We start from the raw sequence: 23,553 nt of genomic DNA on the forward strand, positions 1-23,553 counted from the left end.
GCATGACAGAGTTCTGCAGCAGTTACTTCAGATGAAAGAAAGTGATAGACTATGGTTTCAGAATACTGCAGCTTCAAGCAGCAGGGCTACAGCAACAGTAACACAGAGATGAGGATAGCCAGATTTCTAATGAAGGAACAAAATTGAAAGCAATCTTCCACGTCTAAAACAGCCATTCTTAAAGCAATTCAATTTTGAATCCCTAATGAACATACACAGACACATAAAAAAAGCCCAAACCAAACTATGCTTCTTACTGAATGGATCTTAATAACCTTTGCTAGAAACTCACAAACTATTATGGTTTGGGGGCTGTTTTTTTGCTTCTTTATGCTCAGCTTGAGAGATAGAGAGCTACTTTTCAGATAGAGATGGGTTTTGCTCTACTAGACTCCTAGGCTGCTTACTTGTTACTGGAATTGCCATTAGACCCCTAGTAAACAAATTAGCAGCAACACTGCTTGCTCACCCTACAACTCCCCCAGGCCTTTCTCTGCTTTCAACTGCAACCTACGCAATGGAACGGGATTCTATTTTAGCAATAATACAATTTCAGAGTTGGAACCCCCTTCAGTTTGAAGCAAACAGCAGCAGTGACTCATCACAAGGCATGATTTTTTTTAAAAGGGGATTTCCTGCTGAAGTAAAGCACCAATGAACATCACAGGAGGCAAAAATCATCTAAGATCACAGTAAAGAGGGAGAGCAAGGATTCCTCAGGGAGGCAATACAGCTACAGAAAAAAAATGGCTTTTATTTCAGCTGGAGGCTCACAATCCAAACTGGATTTTTTCTTCTAAAACTGAAATGAGACACACACCAGAGTACGAGGCTTCACTCTGAAACCCAGCCAAGCCAGCAGAGAGCAGTTTTGAGCAGCCAGCAGTGGTTTTGGAGCTTTTGATTCATTCTGGATTCTGGCAGGTACAGAGCCATCATACACATCACCTTCACTATGGAACCTGACACAGAACTAGGCTTGCTTTGACTGCTGGACCAGGCAGTAGAGGGAAATGCTGACATTCCCCAATACCTGGGCTCCTTCCATGAGTCACAGGCAAGCTCTGCTGCTTTCAGTAAGTATGAAGGTCACTTGCAAGTTACTGTTTCTAGTAAAGATAAACTCCCCTGTGCAGTGAAGGCAGGAGAGTGGCTGCAAACTACGTGGGCTGTTTCCTATGTAGGCTGTTCATAGGAAGGAGCTGCCTCCTGCCTTGAATACTGATGCCAGCGATCAGGATTTTTAGTAACAGTGTTTGCCCAGTGGGTGAGGCTTTCAGGGCACTGGCACACCAGGAAGTTTGCAGTGGCATCAGGTTTTTGGGGCAAGATGAGCAGGCAAAGCCTGAACCCAGGGCTGCTCTGCCACTGGACCACAGTGCTACCTCACCAAGTCACAGCTTCTGTCTGCCTCAGTCCAGGAGAGAATGAAACCTGCCCAGCTGCATGGCCCTCCTGCACTCAGCCCCCAACAAGAACTGCTTTAGGTATCAGCTTTGTACTAAGTTTGGCTACAAAAGTTCTAATTCTTTACTACAGAGAGATGGAAACTGGAGGTAACACCAACAGGCCAATCTGTCTTCTGCCTCTGCCCTCTACCTGTTACCTGCTATCTGCATGCAAAACAAAACACCACACAACTGAGCAACAACTCAAATACCTCATTTTCAAATGCCAGGCATGGAAAGCAAGAAGCAAGCAGGAAGTATCAATATACATGAATTAAAAGGAAAGCAATATAAGGTGTGTAAAACAGCTTCATCTCTCCACAGGAGCTGCAGAAGAAGACCTGGCCAAAGCCTCCCCCACCTTGTTTGTGTATTATTAATTACTATATAAACTAGAGATCAAACTCACCCATTTGTAAAGCTGTTATTCTTTCACAGCAGAGTTTTGTGGAAGGTCTCTGCATAGAAGAGGGCCTCTGGACTGAACTCATGGACTCAGGTGTTAGAGACTCCCTTTTTGCCTTTCTCAGGCTCAGCTGGCCCAGTGCTTCCATCTAGGGAAAAGACATGGAAACAAAGAACACTCCCAATGGAATCAAGTTTAAAGGGAATCAAGGGCATCAATTAAAGGACTAATCACACACAGAACTCCACAGAAGCCTGCAATGGCTAAGGGAGGGGGAGAAAGCCAGAGGCACCAGGCATGCAAGGGAAGGAAAGGCTGAGTGTTTAGACAAAACAAACAAACAAACCCCAGTCCAGGCTGGGCTGTGCTGGAAGACAACCCACAGCATTTTCTAGAAGTATCCAATTCCTCCTTCTCAGTCAGTAAAGGATCAAGCTACATTTCCATTCATTATACTTATGAACAGGCAGAAAAAATTCTTCTGAGCAAGTAAGAAACAGTAAATCTTTTTCAAATCTCTTTTCAGTCCTCTTTCCCAAATTCTCCTCATGTAGCAATTTATCTTGCTCCATCTCCCGTCTCCCCTGCTATAATCTCCACACCCACAGCACTACCAATAAAAATTCAAATTTTTATTTGGTTCCAATTATTTCAATTTGGTTCAAATTTTTCTAAAGAAATGGTCTGTGTCAAAAAAAAAAAAAAAAACAAACCCGGCTCTGTTCCCCCATGGTTAGCTGGGATTCATCTTCTGACCAGCACAGAACTTTAAGAACATAAAAGAGATCCAGGTTTTTTTTACATTCTCTACAGGAGATTTTGGTCACCTCCAGACTTGGGCATCTCCACAAAACAATAGCAAGCAACAGGAAACAAATCTTTCAGCACATCTAGCCAAAACAGTTACCCAATGTCACTCAATAGGAGAAAAAGATCTTACCAGTAGATGAAAATCACCGGGAAGTTCTAAAAATGAATTATTGGATAATAAAATATCGATTAAAGTTCTCTAAATTTGCATTTTTGAACAGAATTTTAATTGTTTGGGATATTTTTCCTGGCCAGTTTTTCCTCAAAACATCAAACCTTCACCAGGCAGGACAACAAGCTGTGTACTGAGTACACCTAAATCATGCCAGCTGCAGCTCATCTGCAACATTCCCATTCTCATTGGCTCACTCTAAAGACAATCTGAATATGTTTATTTCCACAAGTTCAAATTTATTTCTAGATAATATTATCTAGATATAGATTATATATATACAGATCTATCTCCATATATATCCATAATGGTTTAACACCTCAATGGACTAAGGAAGGACAACTTCAACATGAGAAAGTTTATCTGCATAGTTTATTTTTAATTATAGGTGAGTGCAGAGGTTTAAGTGTATCCCACTATTTGGGCAGCTTTTTGCTCAACGAACTTTGCAGGTTCTTCCTTCCCCCAAAAAAGCCGTAGGCGATTCTGTGAAACATCCCACAAGGTGTCACCAGAGATGCATCAGTAAAAATACTCCTCGAGCGCCCTTACCCATCCTTGCTCCCCCTGCCTTGGAAACACGTTAGGCAGCTTTGGAACGGGATCAGGAGTTAATGCCTGAGCAGGAGGGTTCTGGTGCAGCGGGGCCTTTCAGCTGAAAGCAGCAAGGCCATGGTTTGAACATGAAATGAACCGAGTACACACAGATCAATGGGAAATGCAAACAACTTCAGGCATCAGCTTTTAATGAACTACCTCAAAAAACGCACCCTAATACAGAAAAAAAAAACTAAAATCAATTGTCAGCTGTGCCTCAGTTCCATGCTAATGCTAGAAAAGATGGTTTGCCTCATTTTGTTTTGATCATTCACAGTTCCATGCCCATCTTTCACACCTAACCATGAAAACTGCACAGATGCCTTGCAAAAATTTGCTATCAGATATCATTATGTGCTTGCTCCTCATTTACAGTTATCATTAAGGCCCTTTCTACTGAACACTGTGTGAACACAGCACAAATTCCAAACTACTGTGCTGGATTTCAAAAGAATATACCCACCATAGTCCCCCTTCTACCACCCCCCTGTATTCCCCTTTCTTGAAAAAAACTCCTCAGATCTCACTTGAGAGAAGGGTTGCTTAACATTTGAAAACTATTTCTGATGCAGCTCTCAGGCAGAAATCATAATTTAGTATCTAATTTTTCATAATCTCTAAAAAATCAGTAGGATTTGGGGCCTTAGAAGATGAGATAATTACTCACAGGTGAACAGAGGCTGCCCCAAGTACACCAGGTGTAAGGACTTAGCTTGCCTATTGCCTGGCAGACACACAGCTGCAGCACATCTCCCAGGAACCAAGTTCCAGGAGCACTTGGGATCTCCAAAATATATTTTTAAAAAACAGGAAGGAATAACATGGCTACTCCACAAGTTTGCATTGGAGAGGAAAATATCACATGCTAAGCAAACTAAAATTAATATGTTCCCAAAAATAAAAAAAAGGCAAGCCAGTGTTTGCCTTGTTTTTCAGAATGTTATCAAATATTTCCATTCCAAAGAGCTGATTACTGTAAATTTAGAAAGTCCCTTTGCCTGTTCAGGTTACTCTGCAAACAAATCACTTTTGTGCCTATGTCCTTCTCTGCTCCTCCCCCCATCAGTAAAGTGGGTTTATTCTACTTCAGACTTCATGAACACACATCAATACCTCACTGAAAAATATTATCATTCCGTGAGAAAATTATGAAAAGACTTTCCACTTTTTTTCATGGCTTGTGTTACCTTGGATAGCCAGAAGTCCTATTCTCCATTTATACTCTTATGTGCAAATAATAATATCTTCATTTATCCTAGAATTTGTGGAGCTTTAAATCACTATGGGCAGACTTGTATTTTACAGCTGATCTTGACAGGCTGCTAAATTTGTTTCACTGCACAAGGGTATTTTTTGCATTTTTTCAACTTGAACAGCAAAGTTCTTCCACTCCCTTTGAGAATTTAGAGGTTTTTTTCAGTGTGCAGGTTTAAACATTTTAAAATGTTTAAACAAGTATCTGTGAAGACTGTAACAAAAACAAATCACTTTTTGAGACCCTTTATATTTTTAAGTTCACCATTTGGGAACTGAGATTTCTCCTGATTACTAATAAATAACACTTTTTTCTCTCCCCTTTCCATTTCCTCTTTGGCTTCCCTCCACTATATCCCCAGATTTGGGAAGGGGGATGCCTACAGCTACAGGCTTTGAGTACACTCAGGGGAACCTGGAAATGGCTTGTCTGAAGGATTTCAGAGAGCCTTGATCTCTATCACTCACCAATTTGTATTTCAAATGCTCAGCTTCAAAAACAATAGAGACCTAAGAGTGGTATTTGTCTGTTTTGGCAAACAAGTTTGCCAAAGGGATGGCTTCTGGATGAAAATTTAAACATCTGAGATACAATAACACCAATTTTGACTGGTTTTGTATCATAGGTCCTCATTCATTCATGAGCTCCAACTGTTTTTCAAAGCACTATTTCACAAAGGAAAAAAAAAAATCCAACACCTCTCTCCATGTTTCTCTGTAATCCTCGGGAAAGAGGAACTCTACCAACCCCTTACCAAGTCCTACCATAGAATACATGCTTCCAAACGCTTCTGGGATAACGATTTCCTAGGGAGGGGCTGGAAGAGCTCAGCTTTTCCTGCGCAGCGACAGTGCCATCTACAGCCCGAGCGAGGCCACCGAGCTGCAGACAGGTTTTTGCCACACATCTGCTCCTCCACAACTCAGCTCTGCCTGAGGATGAAACTTAAATATCATCTCTAGTAGGATATATTTTATACCTTACCCGTGGAGACATTAAATATTTTCTAGCTGTTTATTCTCAGGCTGCATGGTTTTTAAGATTCTTCAGTTATGGACTGAACACACTAATAGCTAAATTATTGGGTGTTTAGCTGATGTTTCTATGGAAACCCTATGTTAGAGGCAAGAAGCAGAAGAACATGATATTTCTGTTGTCAAACACACACAAAAGACACTGCACAGAGTTGTCAGACTACCAGAAGAAAGTTACTGGACCTTTTTATAAGCCATAGTTTAGCTGTCATTTGTACAATAAAGACTGACATCTATGCTTGTTATTTAAAGCAAAAAAAAACCCCAACTCTCCCAGTGCAGCTGGAACATTACTGAGAAGCTCCACTTCCTAGGAATCAGAAACTTGTAAAGTCAAAGACAAAAGTATTAAAATGGAAATATGCCAATAAACAGCCTGAGAAATAACATGTCAACGTATAAAGTCAATTCAGAAAAACATAAAAAATATACACATGCAAGCCTAATGTAACCAGTAGAGTGGGCAAGGCCTTTCTAAGGGTGCCTGAAATAAGGACTGGAAATGCAGTTTGTAATCTGATAATCAGGCTTGATGGTATAAAAGTTCTGAACCACAGGGCTGCTTCACTTTGCTCTCAAAATTCATTACCTGGTTATTCTAATCTGTATAAAAGAGATAATGTCACAAGGAGTTGCTTCAGGGAAAGCAAAAGGGGAAAAAAAAAAGGAAAGAGTGAAAAAGTAAAACAAATCACTGAGATGTAAAAAAGGAGCAAGGCAAATGGCAGAAATCAAAGCTCAACTTTCTACTACACCAAGTTTAGTTGTTGGGAAAAGAGGGACCTTAAGCAGAGACAGCTGCAGAGTCCAGTGACACCTTGAAAGCAGAGGGTTGCCAGGGATGTCAACAAGCAGAGCAGAGCAGCCCAGATACCAACTGAGAACCATAATTCAGCCTCTTCCCACACACTCCAGTCAGCAGCTTTTTCATCCTACACAGCAGAGTCTGGACAATAGGGAAAGACACCTTAAAAAGTAATCAGGAAGCATTTTTAAAAATCCCAATCATGCTGACCTTTTTATTTCACAAGTAGAAAGATTATTTAGGATTTTTTTTTTTCTAGAAGATTTGAAATCTTTTTCCCCTCCAGTGTGATGGATCTGTAAGTAAGTGCACTTGTGCTTTATTAAGTCAGTGAAGAATTTATTTGTCAACACTGGAAAACACAGTTCAACCCTGACTAATTTTTGCTTGAGCAAACTGTTGAGGCAGAAAATGAAATTAAAAGATTGCACCTGCTTCTGTGCACAGGAGAACTATCCCTGATCCTACAGCAGTTCCATGTCCATACATTAGAATATTTATAAAGGTGGCATAAATGCAAATATGCCTATTTCAGATGGGAAAATGAAATGGATTTACAAATCAGATCCCAGAGCACTGAAAAAGCCTGAAAGCTTTATTGTGAATTTCCAAGATGTAACAAGAGATTTATGGAGACTGTGCCATAAATTTAAAATCAATTAATTAAGGCTTTGCTCAGGAGCATGGGGAAAGATGGTGTAAGACCATACAATTTAATAAAGCATGGAAAAGATTAGAGATAGAGAAAAAAAGGAACATGCTGAAGGGAACAGTAAATTCACCTGAGGAGAGCGAGTCCTGAGAAACCCTGGTGAAATTAACTTAGAAAAAATTAGTGATGGCATTGGAAAGAGCAAATAAAAGCTAGAATGCTGTCAAGAGATTTCAACAGAAGGTTAAAAAAATAAAGACATTTTCATCTAAGAAGTGCTAATGGAAAAAAGCTTTTCAATGCAAGCACATGTCATTTTAGGACAGTCCCTACCATAAACTGAATATATTCCACAATATATTTGGGGAAAATGTTTCATGATTTTTTCACCAAAGAATAAGAAATAAGCCGAGGTCTCTGCTTTGTGGGGAAAAAAAAGGAAAACGCAAGGAAATAAGAACTTCTCATAGAAAGCTTTGTATTACTCCACAGGAGGCTGAGAAACAAAATTCAACCTTTTTCAGGCAGCAAGACATCTTTTCAAGTCTTGGTTGGTGTTTTAAGCACCCTACAGGGCAGAGATGCAATTTGTAGAAGTTTGTTTGTATCTCTACTAGATTTCTGCTTTTATGAATGCATCAAGTACATACAAACACCCTTAAACCTTCTGAAAAACAACCCTGGTTTCTAGGCCAGCAGTTTTGTAGCAAAACAAACATTGTGTGAGCCTAACTTGTAAGGCTGTGAGTCTGTGTTTTTGGAATGAAAGGAACCAGGTGCTGCTGCTTTTGACTGAGCAGGTTTTGTTGCGCTGATGTGGATGAGGAGTTGGGCAGAGATTTAACCCTGATAATAAACCAGCATGTGAGCCTTCATCTCAAACCACACCAGAGCATTTAAAATAACTTCATAATCCATCAGCTTCACTGGAGCTTCAACAGAGGATGCTCATGATGGCTTGAACATGCAGCAGTACTCCTGGGAGCCAGTTTTGAGAGGCAAAGCAGGACTTGGAGTACAGACAGAAACACAGAGGTTGTTATGTCAGTGTTTCTGAAGGGATATACACAATCTAACCTCTTCAGTGTCCATTAAATCCACATTTACCTGTCTCCTCCTCAGGCTGGCGAAGCTCCTGGTCCCTTCCACTGCTCTCACCTGGAGAGGCACCAAGAGGGCCAGCTTCCACTCTTCCCAGCCTTTTGCCCTGTGCAATGAGATGCTCTTCTGTTCACAGAACTGCTCTTTGAACACAGTGCCTAAACTCTCCCAACTTTTCTAACACTCAGATCAACTCTAATTGATATAAAAATACAGCTTGCCATGATTATCTTCCTCTCCCATCTCTCCAAGTCAACAGATCTACTAAATCCTTTCCTCTACTTATTCCTTCTTTTTTTTTTTTCCTTAGCAATAATAATCTAGGTCTCCTCTGCAATGTATTTCTCTGATTTCTCAGGTGTTGTTTTCACTCTGCTGGATCACTTGTTTCAATGGCTTCTGCCAGCAGCACATGCAACCACTGCACATGAGCCAATCCTGTCATCAGCACACAGACAGGGCTAACACATCTCCAGGCTGAGAATTTCTGTACTTACTCCCTGGGTGCAGGCACATCACACATCTCTGCTGCTTTGGCAGTCATTGGCAGTTGGTTATTCCTTGGAACAAGCTGATATTGGAGGTTTTTTTAATTGCTACTCTGCAATTACTGAGAGGGTTCAATCCCTTCTACTCACTGTTTCCCTTGTTAATAATCTGGTACCAGTTGAACAAGCTGACACATCTGACACTTTTTCCTCATCCATTCAATTTCCAGAGTCCCTGTTCAGTTGAATGTGTCCTTTCAGGCTCCTGTCTTCATCAGCCTGTCAGTCCCTGGCATCTTCTCACTGCAACCTAAAGACTTAGCCCCTTGCAGCTGAGAATAAAAGAATTTTCTCCTTAATTTTACCAAAGAAAGAAATTATAAGCTTATATTTAATCTAACCATAGCTCCATACATCTATGCTGAAATATTTATCAGTTCTACCAAGACATTGGACGATTCTTCTTCTTTCTCACCTTATTTTGTCAAGTCCTTTAAATCACAGTTCCCAGGATCACAGGAGCAGCTGGCACCTGTAATAGGACTGGAATTTCATCACTAAAGAGGCACAGATAAGCTCAAATCCATCTTCAAACAAAGACAGACTCCAAGTGAAGTTTACAGCAGATATCCCCTAGCGCAAAACAGCACCAAAAAAGCCATAAAGGAACTTTAATGAACATAAACTTAATACTACAGCAGCTATTCATTGACACAACAGTTTTATGAGACAACAGAAGCAGGGAAGAAAAAACAAAAACCTAAGACACTTGAAGTTCTGGTTAAATGCTTGTTAAAATCTGCCACTGAAATTAGCAGTGCAAATAAATAAATAGCTTAAAATAAATTAGTTTTCCATGACACATTCTATCCAAACACATAGCTCTCACCATCAGACAGTTAAACTTTACATCTGTTGGGGAAAACTATGATAATAACCCATTAAGCTCTTAATTCCTGGGCCTCAGGACAAGTCAGGAGATTTCTGTCATTGCACAAGAGTCTGTATCATATAGAATATAAAAAATACACATGTAAACAAAGTGTGTCACAAACCCATTGCAATCTGTAGACACCACAGAAGGATGAGATTACATCCAAATTATACAAGGATATTTTACCCTAAGTTTTCATTTACAATGAAGTGTAAAGTAGCAATGTAAAAGAATCTTAAATTGACTGCCAAGGCAGCATCAAGGTCCCATAGGTGAAGCAAGGGGTGACAGAAGAGAGCACTGATATTTTACAGGCTGGTAAAGAATCCAACCTAACCTCAGCTGGAGTGGCCAATTCTGAATTTCAAGGCCTCATTTATGGAATCTCAGTGTACCAGATCCCAGTGTACCAGTTCAGCTCACACTTCTCCCCCCCCAGTCCCACATTTGCAAACATACCTTTGCAATTTTGTGGTTTGGCCCACTGAGAGCAAAAACATTTAGAATTTATATGGATATCAACCCCAGAATTTACTGTGAAGCCTAAAATAACAAAGCACTGGCCAAGTTGTCAGACAGCAATTAATCCCCTTTGGAGATGATGGACAGACAACAATATAAGCATGTCCTCAGAGAAGTGTCTGGCCAACAGACCATGATATTCCATTGAAAGTCTTCTGTGAAGTCCCAACATGCTCTGGATCAGGCCCCTATAACCCTCCAGAAAATGGCAACACCATCCTTTCAACCTGAGAGTCACATGCCCAAGCATGACTGGAAGTTCAATTCAGTGTTTACTCTACAGACCACACCTCCTGCATCTGCACTCTCCTGTACAGCACTTTTCCAGCTTCTCCATTTTCCAGAAGAACAAGGCAGTTTGCAGGGCAGCACAATGGCGTTTAAATTTGTACCCAAGAATGAACCTGTAAACAACAGCACAGTAATTATGCATGCATTGTTAATTACTAATATGCTTCCTGTTAACAAATCTGAACATGCATGTGATGTTTAAATCTTGCATCTCTTCAGAGTCATGTTCTGGATAACTCTTATATTTCCTTTCTTTTTTCTAAAATGCAATTGGCATCTCAGTCTCCATCTTTCCTGAACTCAGATCTGAAGCTGCTCTGTCCTCAAAGCTGCAGAAAGCAGATCCTTCAATGTCATCCCCATGTCAGTTGTCCCAAAAAGATGCACATTCTCTCCATAGTTCCTGTCTTCTGGTATTCAGCTGTGCACAGACACAGAATAAATGGAGCAAGCAGCAGTTGTTTGGTTTATCTAAAGCAGAGGGCAGACAAGCCCTAAATTAGGTCAGGAAGAAATTTTTTTCTCCTGGAAATCACACAGTAATGTTCTTCTCCAAAGTCTTACTCTTCATCATTATAAAATAAATATTACACTTTCTCAGTCACTATCCCAACATTCTCAGAGTCCACACATCATTTTCCCTCCCTCATTTCAGCATGCAAAGCAGCAAACTCATTTAAATGGCTTATTGTAATGATGATAAAGAGAAGGACTTGTGCATTCCCAAACCCCTTGTGATGCTACTATCCATTTCCTACTGCAGAGTGCACAGTAAGCTCAGAGCTGAACAGGACCAGGTGCCTTTTCAAATTCCTTTTGGAAGCTGGCTGATCACAGAACTTGACCTCGATGTTGCCCTCACTGAATGCCTCCCTCCTGCCTTCGTCCGAATCCATGGGATCTGTCTGAGATGCACTTGGCTTCTTCCTCCTCATGGTAATTCCTGAGTTCCCAAGCTGCCTGCTTGGGGATGTGTTGTCTTTCATAATGCAGAAGCAGAGGGCAGACAGAAAATTTTTCTTGAAGTTCTCATTCATGAAAGCATACACAATTGGGTTGCAAATAGAATTGAAGAATCCTATGATCTGGACAATTGCAAAAATCATTTTGATTGTCACATCATCATACTCCTTCTCAAAATTACCTGGAGAGGAGAAGAAAAATATGTTGTAAGTACAGAATGTCATAAATGCTTACTACTTAGCCTATTTATATCCAGTTTGGCATTAGATGTTTTTGTTTAAAATTAACAAAAACCCAGGCTGGAAGCTCTTAACATTAGCAATTGAGTTTCCTCAACAAGATAAAATCAAGACCTATCACACAGTCCTGCTTTGTATGTAGGTAGTAACAGAATCAAAAGAAAGTAAATCTATGAGCCAAAAAAGCTGTCTGGCTGAACTATTGATTTATCTGCTACAATCTTTTTTGTGATAGGAGACAAAGGAACTCTACTTGCCTTTAGCAAGTAGAGTACAACTACTGAAAATTTCCACTTGTTCCTGCTCCAGCATCCATGGAGGAGGTGGGAGGTGAACAGTGCAAGACCCCAGAGAATAAGGCAAATAGCAAAAAAGCCAACACAAAAGCATTGAGGGCATTTCCTGCCAAGAGCAGTGAAAAACTCCAGCTGTATTCATTGGATATCACCACTGTGATGTCCAGTATTTATATTTCCAATATGCCTACCACAATAAAAGGGATAAATATTTCATTGCAAGTGTAACTCAAAACAGTTAAGTTAAATTAAATATAATTAAAAACTTGAAGATGCTTTATGCTCAGAAATAACTTATACCTTCCAGCCAAGGCCTTTTGACCTTTCAGCAAATGAGGGCAGCATAACAGACATGATAAGAAAAAGAAACTACACAGAGATGCTCACCCCTCTAATACTCCTGTTCTCCTTAAAGCAGAACATCAGCCTTTGCTATCAGAAGGTATTTTAGAGCTGAATGCTTCAGCATCATTAGCTTTTCACAATTGCAAGTCCCGTTACTAAAAAAAAACTGAAAAAACCCAAAACCTCAGACTATTCTATGAGATATGGCAGGTACTCACTGTACTCCATCATCATGTGAATCACATGGAAAGGGGCCCAACAGACTGCAAAGAGAAACACCACTGTCACCATCATAACAATTGCTCGCTTCTTCTTCCTGAAATTGCACCAAGAATTCCACACTGAGTCACTGGGAACTGGCTGGCAGTTACATATCTCTCTTCAAGTTACATCTGTGACTGTGTTCTGATGGCTGCAGATTCAAATAAAACCCTCAAGGAACGCTCAGAAGTACACAATCCCCTTGGAAAGAAAAAAATGTATCATCATATAAACCTAGCACTTTATTTCTCTTTTTTGGGGCAGCAGAGCACTTTGCAGCATGACAGTAGCACGTCTTGCAAGGCATTTTCAACTCTATTCAAGAGGAATAAAACAGTCAGGAAAAAAGCTTTCTAGAAGTCAAAGTTCCAAGTGCATTTTGCTTACAAACCTGGATATTTTAGACATTTCACTGCCATGAATGGTTTGAAGAACTGAAGCATCTCCCACTCGTTTCTTAATCCAGAGTTCATAGCCAATTTTAGTGTACAAAAAGAGCATCAGCATCAGTGGAAGAAGGAAGAGTATAACAAGAATAAAGGTCGTATAGATCTTCTGATAAATGGGACTGGCCCATTCTTCCAAGCAACAAACATGCACTTTCTCATACAGAAAGTCATATTTAACCTGTAACAAATGCAAAAAAGATGAGTCACCCAGGTGTTTATCCCAAGTGTACAACCCAAGCACATTCAGATATTCCTTACTCTTAATGGAACAACCAAAATTCAACAGGTTTTTCAGAGTGACAAAAGTCTTTCAAGCACTTTTCCAATCAAATATTGGGTTCAATCCAAATTGACACAAAGGCAGGAAGATTCTCTGATTTGCACTTCAAAGGAGACCTTGCCTACACATTTTCCAAGTAAAGATGGATGTATAGAAACCTCACGTTAGCCACTTGAAGAACAAGAAAATTATCAACATTCAGATTCACAAGCAGCAGATTCTGCCAAGTCTTCTGCCTAACCTCCAAACATGTGTGGTAACTCATCAACTATAATGAGCAGCTAATTAATCCTAAACTAAGCACCTTCCAGATGTTGGGGAGCATCGTGTCATCCTGAAACAACAATGTAGGCCCTCTATTCCTGTGTGCCAGTGCAAAAGACATCCACAGTGGAAGGAAGTCACAGATGTAATTAACTCTTCTTGGACGTCATTAGGGACAGTAGGCATGACTAGTCCCTGCTTGTATTCCCTCCTCCACAGTGCATGCAAGCTCTAATCCTTATCCTTTTCCCAGGCTGGCATGCAGAACCAAAGCTCCACCTCCCTCCCTTATCCCCCTCTGGTTTCACAGGAGTTGATTCAATTTCACCAAAAGGTACAGGAAGATGCAGCAAGAACTGAGTTGAATAAGCAAACCCCCATTTGACCTAACCTACCTCAAGCCGCTGCACATACCACATGGGCGACCCAACAATGAGAGCCAGCACCCAGACTATGCCTGCAAACAAAGACATTTTTTTCATACTTGGTCCAACAAGCAGCATTTGCTATGCACAGTTCAACAGCTTTGAAAAGTCAGGCAAGGTAGAAAACTGTAGCAAATAATAAAGTTTTCTATGAGGCACTCATCAGTCAAGACTCAGATCAGTAACAGCATGCTCTTTTGACATCAACTTTCTGTGTCTCCAACTACCTCCATTTATTGATATTCCACAGGGAAAAGCACTTAATCTGCATAAGGAGCATTAAATAAACCTCTCTGTGTAACAATGGAAGGGTCATTTCCCTGTCACGCTTCTTAAGCAGTGCTTGCACATTTTGAGCTTTCCCTGAAAAAAAAAAAAAAAGAAATGGCTGCTAAAGGTTCATCTTTGTTAAGTACATTTTTGACTTCAGATGCTGAGTGCCTTGTGAGAGTTTTGGCTAGTGAATAATTTACTTGTAGGCACTATCCTTGAGCTATTTTATAAAGGTCAATTAACTCTGTCTCTGAATCACTGGTCACATCACTGCCTTCTGTGGATCCACACTGAAGATCACTTCTCACACACAATTACTGGATATGCTTAAAATCTTACCAAGCATGGTGAAAGCTCTTTTGTTGGTGTACTGCCACTTCATTCTTAGTGGATGCACAATTCCCTGGTGTCTTTCCACAGCAATGCAGGTCATGGTAAGAATCTCAGTTACAATAGCAGTGGACTGAACAAATGGAACCATCTTGCAAGCGAAGGCACCTGCAATAATCAGAAAGTAAGGCATGTAACAGCTATTAACACTAGACTCCAGTACTAAAAACAACAGACCAAGATTGTTAGATTTATTGTAACATCTGAACTGCTGAGTCACCTATTTAAGTCATTTGTCAAATGCAGCTCTCCATAGCCATTCTTTATTGTACATCTGCAAAGCCAAGATCTCTAAGGACATATTCACTTGCTCTGTTACCAGTCTGACACTCCTGTTTCACTTTTGACCAAGTCTTCCATCATCTGTTTTCAAACACGTCAAGTTACAGAGCCATTTATTATTTTTTCATTTTGACAGATTACTCTCCAGTTTATGAAGGTCTGACTGTAACCTGTTTAAAAGTTTACCTTTTCTGCTGTTGCAAAAACATTCCTTAAGCTTGTTTACGTATCATTCTATCTGTACACTTCAGCATTTCATACATCATCCTGTCAAGTGAGATATATAGAGGGAGGCATAAGAGGAAAAATTTAACCTCTTCATCATCCTTCTGTTCTCCAAATCTCCCTCTCTGCTGATTACCAATTTATGTTAGTGCCACTTTCCAAACCAAATGCAACTTCCTGCCTGCATTTTCTAAGTTGTACAGGTTCCTGTTGTGTATATGCAACTTCAACTTTCATTGCTGACACAGCTTTCCAAAGTCCATATTCAATTTTTAACGTATTAGTCGTTCTCCATTACCTATTCTCAAGTCCTAGCCATCTTAGAAAGTCACATAAATAATTCTGTAAAAAATCTTACCTTAATGTCCTTCCCAATCTACTCCTCTTTTACCCATTTTTTGCTCCTGAGATAATTTTCTCTGTCTGTATTTCCAGAGTTCCCTTACACTCTTACAGTTCAGTATTAACTATTCTTTTCAGCAACAGTCAGGGTTATTGTCCTTACCAGACCATTATTTATACCTTACTCAGATATAATGCATAAACCCAAAACAGCCTAAGAACTATCTGATCCAATTTTCTGTCAAGCTTTAAGATGCTACAGACAGCTGAAGCAATAACAGCACAAAAAACAGAAAACAAACAGAAAACTCTGAAAACTTAATCCTACCTTCCATGAAGGGAACAAGGAACAAGCCAACTTCTACTTGATGGGCCAGGCTAAAAGCCACTCCAGCTTACATGAAGGAACTGGTTTGCTACTGGTCTTGCCAATTCTACTTGCCCAAAAATCCCTTTTTCTGTGGCTCCACAAAGGGAAGGAGAGGACAAACAGTAATGGATGGAAATCAAGCACCCTTCAAGTACATATTCAACACCAGCAACATGATGGATGTGCACCAAAGATCTGGCTTATATCAGAATAAAAACACATGCAGCCCATTTTCAAGTTCTTTGAATGAAATCTTAGCATGGCCAGTAGGAACTGCATGGCTGAGGATGCACTGGGCTGCATATCTGGTTTTCACCCAATATGTATTTTTCCAGGGCATCAGGAAGAGCAAGACAAGACATCCTCACATGTTGTACCAACTGTGATTTATAAAATTCAATAAAATTCCCCCTTCTCCTTCCTTGGCATCAGTAATGCCTAAGGAGATGGCTCATGAAACAGAGCCAAGATTTCACTAACTCAGCATCTCATCAGTTTCTCACTACACCCGGTACAGAACGTGCTGCACATGCAGCACCAGACCCACTCTGTGAAATTCACGTCCTTCACCCACTGGGCTTCACCTTCTGTTGTGAAATAAAACCAAAAGCAAGCTCAAGTGCTACGTACTCCGCACATGGCAAACGGTGAATGTGACCAAAGAGTTGGTTTTACATTTTTGCATCACTAAGTTAGAAGGGACTCCTGCTACAAATAACAAACAGAAGAGCCAAACTTGTTAACGAAATGTTTAAGTTCCTGTTCCACTAAGGAAATAAGTTCAGGTCTGAGTGCTGAAGCTGGAGGGAAACTGAAAAAAAGCAAACAAACACAAAACAAAGCTAAAAAAACAACTCCAACTTGCACCATAGGCTACTTGTTACAGTTTGAAAAAGGCCAGACTCAAATCCACTTGAACTGTACCTGCCTTACAGGGATTTCCCTGTAATGCACCACTCCTCCACTGAAGTCCCAGCATCCCAGGGTATTCTTAGGAACCCAAGCAGTATCACTATTACTCAAGTAACAAAGTGAGACTAACTTTCACCATCAGTCTGGCAGAATTTCCAGCTGGTGCCCAGCTATTGGGAGAGACCTCTCAAATTCCCAGATGCCCATTGTTTTTTTTGCAGATGTCCTCTCATTTTATTCCCAGCAACCACACTGTCAAAGAGCACAGACTACCACTCACTATGCCTTGAGCTGAACTCCCAGGAGAAAAGGCTGCAAAAAACCCCTAACTCATCTTTTTGAAGACAAACACACAAAAAAAGTAAGCACTTAAACTATACCAAAGTAGCTAAAAGTCAAAGTCTACATAATGCCTGCAGGTTGAGCCTACTGAGCTGGACAAATGACATTAGCACTTGCAGAAATGGGAAGCAAAAGGATATTTTCCATTAGACACAGCTGGCTGGAATAGAAACACCTGCTCTGAGGCACACAGCACACACTTTGGGGACTTGGAGGCCACAACAAAAGAGCCACAAAGTTTTTTTTATAAATGAGAAACACCATGATATTTTCAAATGAATAATAGGTAAAAGCTAGTCAAAAACCATCTATATATGAAAAGTAAAAATAGAACAGAACTTAAGCTTCCCTGAAGCTTCTGATGCCACCATGCACAGGGTCTCTGGGTGTCACTGTTATTAACAATAAAATATCTCTTCAGGGCTCTGGTGCTTGCCCTGAATTGTAACTCACTACACAAATGCTTCCCATTTTCTGAAATCATGAGACCTTCAAGTGCCTTGAAATTCAAACCTCCATCAAGGTTAAAAGACTGTTGAGCAAGGAAGTCATCCCTCCTCCACAGAAGTATTTAACACGGATTTGCTTAGGGGAAAAAGAGAAAGAAATAAACTGTTTAGGATGTCAGGGCCACCTGTCAGAATTCAATGGAATTCTGACATCAACACACCTGAGATCCATCCACCATCCTTACTGTGTTTGAATGGGATTTAATCCTGAGTCCTTGGACTTGGCAAAATAGTGACTATTCTTCACATCAAGCCTCTTCTTAGTGTTCAAAGCCACAGTTTTATTTATAAATCAATAGCAGCCATTCCCAACTGCTTAGATAATTACTAGAGACTTTCTCCAGATCTTTCAATAGTGTGTGTAACTTATGTTTTCAAATTACAAACCTTAACAGGCCTTTACAGGTGGAAAATGAAATTTACTGTGAAATAACTGTGTAATTATTTCAGAACAATGCATGCACATTTCACCTAATATTTAATCCATTTGTGTAGAACAGGCTTCACCTGCAGCAAGAAGAAATTGACACAGTCCCATTCTCAAGTGTCTGTTAGTTCAAAGCCTACTACGGAAAAAAACTGAGAAAAAAGTGCCAAATTTTATTATAAGGAAGACATGGTTAAGTTTTGAGAAAAAAAATTAATTATGCTACTACATCATAGTAAACACAGTGAAATTAAAATAAGACTGAGATAGGCAAAAACCCAGCTGTGTCAAACACATAAATTAAAACCATTTCAAGCAAATTTTCATGTTTGTGTTCAGACTTAACACAGAGTAGGAGAAGATTTTACTAGCTTAAATCTTGGTTAAAATCCAGCTGGTAAAAATGTGGCTGTTTGGAACATGGTTTGGAGGTTATATGACTAACAGACAAACACAAAGAATAAAAGTCCACTTCAGTGAGGTTCAGTCAAGGTTACTGAAATCTCACTCCATAAGTTTTCCCAGTGCTGGGTTAAAGGCTAAAGTGCTGGGATCATCTCAAAATCACTGGAACTGCGTTAATTTCTGCACTGGTGGCCGTACAGAAAAGTGTTGACTCTTCTGAATAACTTAAATAATGCTAACACTTTAATTAATACCTTAAGTATGTATCAAAGTCTTTAGATTTCCACACTGTTAGGCTTTCAGAGAACACTTCCAAGGGACTGCTGGTCAAGACCAGCACTGCAGCATCTAATACTGACCACCTTCAACTGGGAAAGAAAATCATTTGAAGCAGAACATTGGGAATGCAAATAACTAATTGATTCTCTTTTTCAAGAGGCTAAAAGTATTCCTTATGCACTGCTTGCTAAAAACTGCATTGATTACTCAAGCAGTGAATAGTTTTCCCAACAATAACACATTCAGAGACTGCAAATACAAATTACTCTCCCCTAAGTATTTTATGCCTTCATTATCGGACACTGTGCCTGGAACTGTGATTCAGTCATTTCAAACATCACTTCTTTTATCAGGGTTACAAAAATAAAAGCCTGAAAGCATTCTCTGATAAATGCTAAATTGCTTCTTCCTCTGGTAAAATGCTGCTGATCTTGCCCTTGCACCAGAATTTCTGTCACAGCTTGTAATGAGCTCTCTCCACCTCACTTGAAGCAAGCAAGTTGATTTTCCTCACATTTTGTAACTTGGGGCAGTCACCATCACACAGATGACACCCCTAAGGGTTGCATACCTGGGCAATGCATTGTTTTACATCATTTCTTGGCGCAGATGCAAGATTTAGTTCTCATCCCTCAGCAAGGAATGTTGATGTGCTCTCACACATAAGGGAAGTCCTAAGGTAACACACTGCTGGAGACATGACAACTGGTAAGTAAGAGAAAGCACCTTGAAGACTCAGCTGAGTAGAAGGTGTCAGTTTTTCACCAAGCCTTTAGAAAACAGGAAGCTGTCACATGCAGAGGCACCCACCCCTCTCCTGAGGGGCAGCTGGAGACAGATGAGATACACGAGGGCACCTCAGTACTCAGGAGTGTCTCAGATGACTCACTACTCTCAAAGTGACAGGCAAAGCCACCCTCTGACCCCTGTCCTGAGAATACACATCCCAACTGATAAAATGCAAAATTCACAAGAATGTAGGATGGTGCTGGCTCTATTATAAGCTCAAGTTGGGCCCTTATCTTCAGCCAGGACATGTTACGTTAGACAACATTAAATTAATTCTCCCGTCGGCCCAGGCAGCTCTGTAAAGACAACACTCAGCCAATCAAGCAGTGTCAGCAAACGAAGCAACTCTTGTAATATTTGACCCAGAGATAAAAGGCCAAATTTATCTTTAATAGTGCTGTCATCAGTATGACAGGACCATTACTGCTGCCTCCCACCTATGACAATATGAGAGCAAGTCCTCAATTGCTTCAGCTTGCACCAAGACACACTACTGCTGCATGCATCCATTTACTCCCACCTGAGCTCCCACTTCATCCTTCTTATCAATAAATACAATCCCAGAGATCGTTTATGACAAAGCCACAATCTTCCTTTTCTTCTGAATTACAGAGAGATGAGTACGTTGGATTTTCATTCAAAGCTCCCCATGAAATTACAGCTACTTCAGCTGCAAAGTTTAAATTGGGAAATTAAATCATATACTGTCACTGTTACATTCACACAACTACACAGATTTGTAGAGACATTAGAGAATTAAAAGCAGAACCAGTTCATATCTATTTTTAATCAATATGGTGCTGCTTCCACTTGTTCCCCATAAAGAGTTAAAGGGTCTGTGCTAATGCTGCTTGATCATCAGGCAAAGTGAGGCACACTTTAACTGAGATTTTTAACTGCAGGTGAAGTTAAGAGTGTGTAAGTGAAAACACTATGGAAAAAGTCACAGCTTCAGCTACTCTGAAACTGTGGCTGATCTTTTGTTTGCATTACAGTGTTTGCAGTCCTCTCCTCCCCTCTCCCATTCTTCTGTGCGTTTCAGAAGGGGAAGAAACACAAACACACATACACAAGCATGGAAATAAAGAACCAGTTTAAAACTGAACACAAGTACAAAACACACACATCTCGGTTCCCATCACCTAGTACAGACACTTGTTTTAGGGATGCAAGTAAATCAAGATAGAAAGTGACTAAAGGTTCAGAATCCTGGATCAATCTCCAGCATCCGGGTCTCAGGATGCACTGTTTTGTCCACCAAGGATACATCACAAGTCAAATTACCTTTTTTATAACAGACCTGGATCTTGCACTACTCAGCGATGGTGCATTACAGTGGATGAGAACAAGATGTTTTCAGACTCCAAAATGAAAGGTAAATGGCATATTAAACCAGTTAAGCCAGCAAGGAAAAGACTCCTCCAGGACTGGCAAGCTCTGATTTGCAGTACAACTGTAATCATCACTCATGCCTCACCATGTAAGCATCAGGAACCAGATACCCTTGGGATACCATCAGTTCATGTATTTGTTTTCCTCAATTTTACTTCACACCCCCATCCCCCAGAGTAAAGGGTTAACACCCATCCATGCTATCACCTATTATGTCCTACCAACACTGTGTCAGTTCAAAGTAATGATTTCACTAAATCAAAAGACCTATGGATTCACTTGTTGGCTCTAGCAAAACAAAGAGGACAGGCAAAAAATACAGTAATCCCCAGAGAACAGTGTACTTTAGCTGCCCAAATACTGAATATCTGAAGAGATTTGTTCTAACTATGCTAGAGCTTCTACATTCACTACTTGTAGATCTTTGTCAGGCACCCTGAGCAACAGAGTGTAAATAAAGACATAGATATTTTCCCCATACTGTTCCACCTGTCCATTCCCTATCTCCTGCAATTCACCCCACACAGAGGCTTCAGTTGATTCTGATCAGATACTTGGTCAAGCTGACAGATCAGAGGAGCCTTTCTTAAGAGAGAGAAGAATCACAAAGCTTATCTTCCCCAAAACAGCTCGTAAGAAAATAGCACTGTCCTAGTAGTCCCAGGAGCTTTGGATTCATCACTTCTCATTGAAGTTTCTGTAATAAAGCCCATTTCTCACATGAGCCCCAAGTCTTCTCTGACCTGTCAATTCCCACCCAGCATTCTAGTCTGTGGGAAGTTCTGGAATTAAATCTCCATGTTCTGACAACCTTCACTGTTGTCTCCAAACAAGAGAAACACAGTAAGCCTTAGAAACTGAAACAATGTGTCATTTTATCAACATTTTGAGTGATCATTCTGAAATATTGTGGAAAATATTGCAATTTGTGGTTGAACAAGATGCTGCCTGCTACTTGCTGCACCCCTTTTATTTTTTCACTTATAATTGTCAAACACTGTTTAAAGAGAAGAAAATCAAGAAAATAAATATAATATACAATTCTACTGCACCTTTCTCTGCTTGCTCTGTACTGCTTTGGAACTAGGATGCAGAGAAAAGGAAAAAAACCTCCTTCTTTCCAGGCAACAGGGAAGCTTTGCCAAAAGGTTCTTCACATCAGCAGGAATACAACATAGCCCCCAAGAAGAAAAAGAATTTAAAAATTTTTAAAGGATGCATTATTTCTGCATAAATTCTACACGTTCTCCCAGTCACCTGTTCCTTCAAGGACATTGCTTTTCCTCGTACAATGTTAAGGAGGACTGTCTCCGAGCTGACAGCTGTCAGAGGAACTTAAGCTGTATAAAGATTGATACCTCACTTGCCAGACAGATTTCATTACTTAGCGAGAAAAGGGGAAAAAAAAAAAAAGAGAGAGAGAAAGTAGTACGGCAAGGCTCCACACAACGAACCGCTTCCCACACGCACACCGTAACTTTGAAGGAATACGAGGAGGAAAGCGCACTGGGGTATCTGAGCATAACCTGAGGGAGGGATGGAGAGGGCACCCCTCACAGGGAGCGGGAAGGGGAAGGGTCTCTCCCTCCTCACTGAGGGCAGGAAGGGTCCCTCAGGGAGGTACAGCCAGGGTCCCTCAGAGACGGGGGAACGCCGGTCTCGGCGGCGGCGCTGCCCCCGCCCCGCAGCCCGGCCCAGGACCGCCCGGCCCAGCCCCGGCACCCACCGCCGAGCCAGTTGGAGGAGATGTTCTGCAGCATGGTGAAGGGCACGCAGAAAAAGGCGATGAAAAGGTCGCTGAGCGCCAGGGAGCAGATGAAGATGTTGGTGACGGTCCTCATGGCTTTGCTGCGGGTCACCACGTAGAGCACCAGGCAGTTGCCGAAGAGCGCCAGGGCGAAGATGAGAACGCAGATGAGGACGAAGGCTATCTTGGTGCGCCCCGGCAGCTCCGGGATGTACACCAGCGGCTGCAGCCCGTAGAGAGCAATGAACTGCTCCCGCGTCACGTTGTTGTCCCGCAGGAGCTGCGCGAACTGCTCCGGGGTGATGTTCAGGGACCGCATGGCGCCCGCTCTGGGACCGACAACCCACCCTCCGCCGCCTCAGCGCCGCCGCCCGCGCTCCGCCATGGCCAGACCACTGCCCCTCGGGCACTCAGTGGGGCCGAACCCCGCGGTGAGGTGGCGGCGAAGAGAGCGTGAACGGGCGGGAGCGAACCGGGAGCAGACCGCGGGCAGCGGCGACTCCGCCCGCGGCCGCGGCGGGCGGGGGCGGCAGCCAATCAGCGCGCGGTGCGCGCCCGCCCCGGCCCCAGCGCTATGGAGCCGGACGGGCGCGAGGCGGCTGCTGTGAGGGGGGAGCGCGCGGGGAAGCCCTCAGATCGCCGCCCCTCACAGCAGCGCCGGTCGCCCACAAACCCCTCACAGCGCTGGGACCCCCCCCTCACAGCAGCGCCGCTCGCCCACAAACCCCTCACAGCGCTGGGACACCCCCTCACAGCAGCGCCGCTCCCCCACAACCCCTCACGGCGCTGGGACCCCCCCTCACAGCAGCGCCGCTCCCCCACAACCCCTCAC

The 23,553-nt window shown here is 41.7% G+C and overlaps 2 protein-coding genes across 4 annotated transcripts in view; both read right to left on the bottom strand.

Moving 5' to 3' along the window:
* Positions 1–9,359, bottom strand: part of TNIP3 (TNFAIP3 interacting protein 3) — a 55,355-nt gene extending 45,996 nt beyond the window's left edge. The window contains exons 1-3 of one of the 3 annotated variants that reach the window (XM_071452306.1): positions 9,244–9,359; positions 8,287–8,386; positions 1,858–2,002 (exon numbers count right to left, since the gene is read on the bottom strand). In XM_071452306.1, coding sequence (XP_071308407.1) covers positions 1,858–2,002 — 145 coding nt within the window. In that variant the 5' untranslated portion in view covers positions 8,287–8,386; positions 9,244–9,359. Of the gene's footprint in view, positions 1–1,857; positions 2,003–3,388; positions 6,487–8,286; positions 8,387–9,243 lie in introns of those variants that run through there. The other 2 variants (XM_071452307.1, XM_071452308.1) reach the window with 2 other exon arrangements.
* Positions 9,360–9,425: 66 nt separating this feature from the next.
* QRFPR (pyroglutamylated RFamide peptide receptor) lies at positions 9,426–23,223 on the bottom strand. The gene is made up of 6 exons (XM_071452309.1): positions 22,701–23,223; positions 14,650–14,808; positions 14,008–14,069; positions 13,011–13,246; positions 12,577–12,674; positions 9,426–11,659 (listed from the first exon to the last, which is right to left on the bottom strand). Exons 1-6 carry the CDS (start codon positions 23,038–23,040, stop codon positions 11,259–11,261), a joined length of 1,296 nt encoding a protein of 431 aa, XP_071308410.1. The 5' UTR covers positions 23,041–23,223; the 3' UTR covers positions 9,426–11,258.
* Positions 23,224–23,553: the final 330 nt, after the last annotated feature.

This window comes from Agelaius tricolor, unplaced genomic scaffold, assembly GCF_023055355.1.
Source record: "Agelaius tricolor isolate 1412-34295 unplaced genomic scaffold, bAgeTri1.0.p SCAF_34, whole genome shotgun sequence".
In the NCBI taxonomy this organism is placed as follows: domain Eukaryota; kingdom Metazoa; phylum Chordata; class Aves; order Passeriformes; family Icteridae; genus Agelaius; species Agelaius tricolor.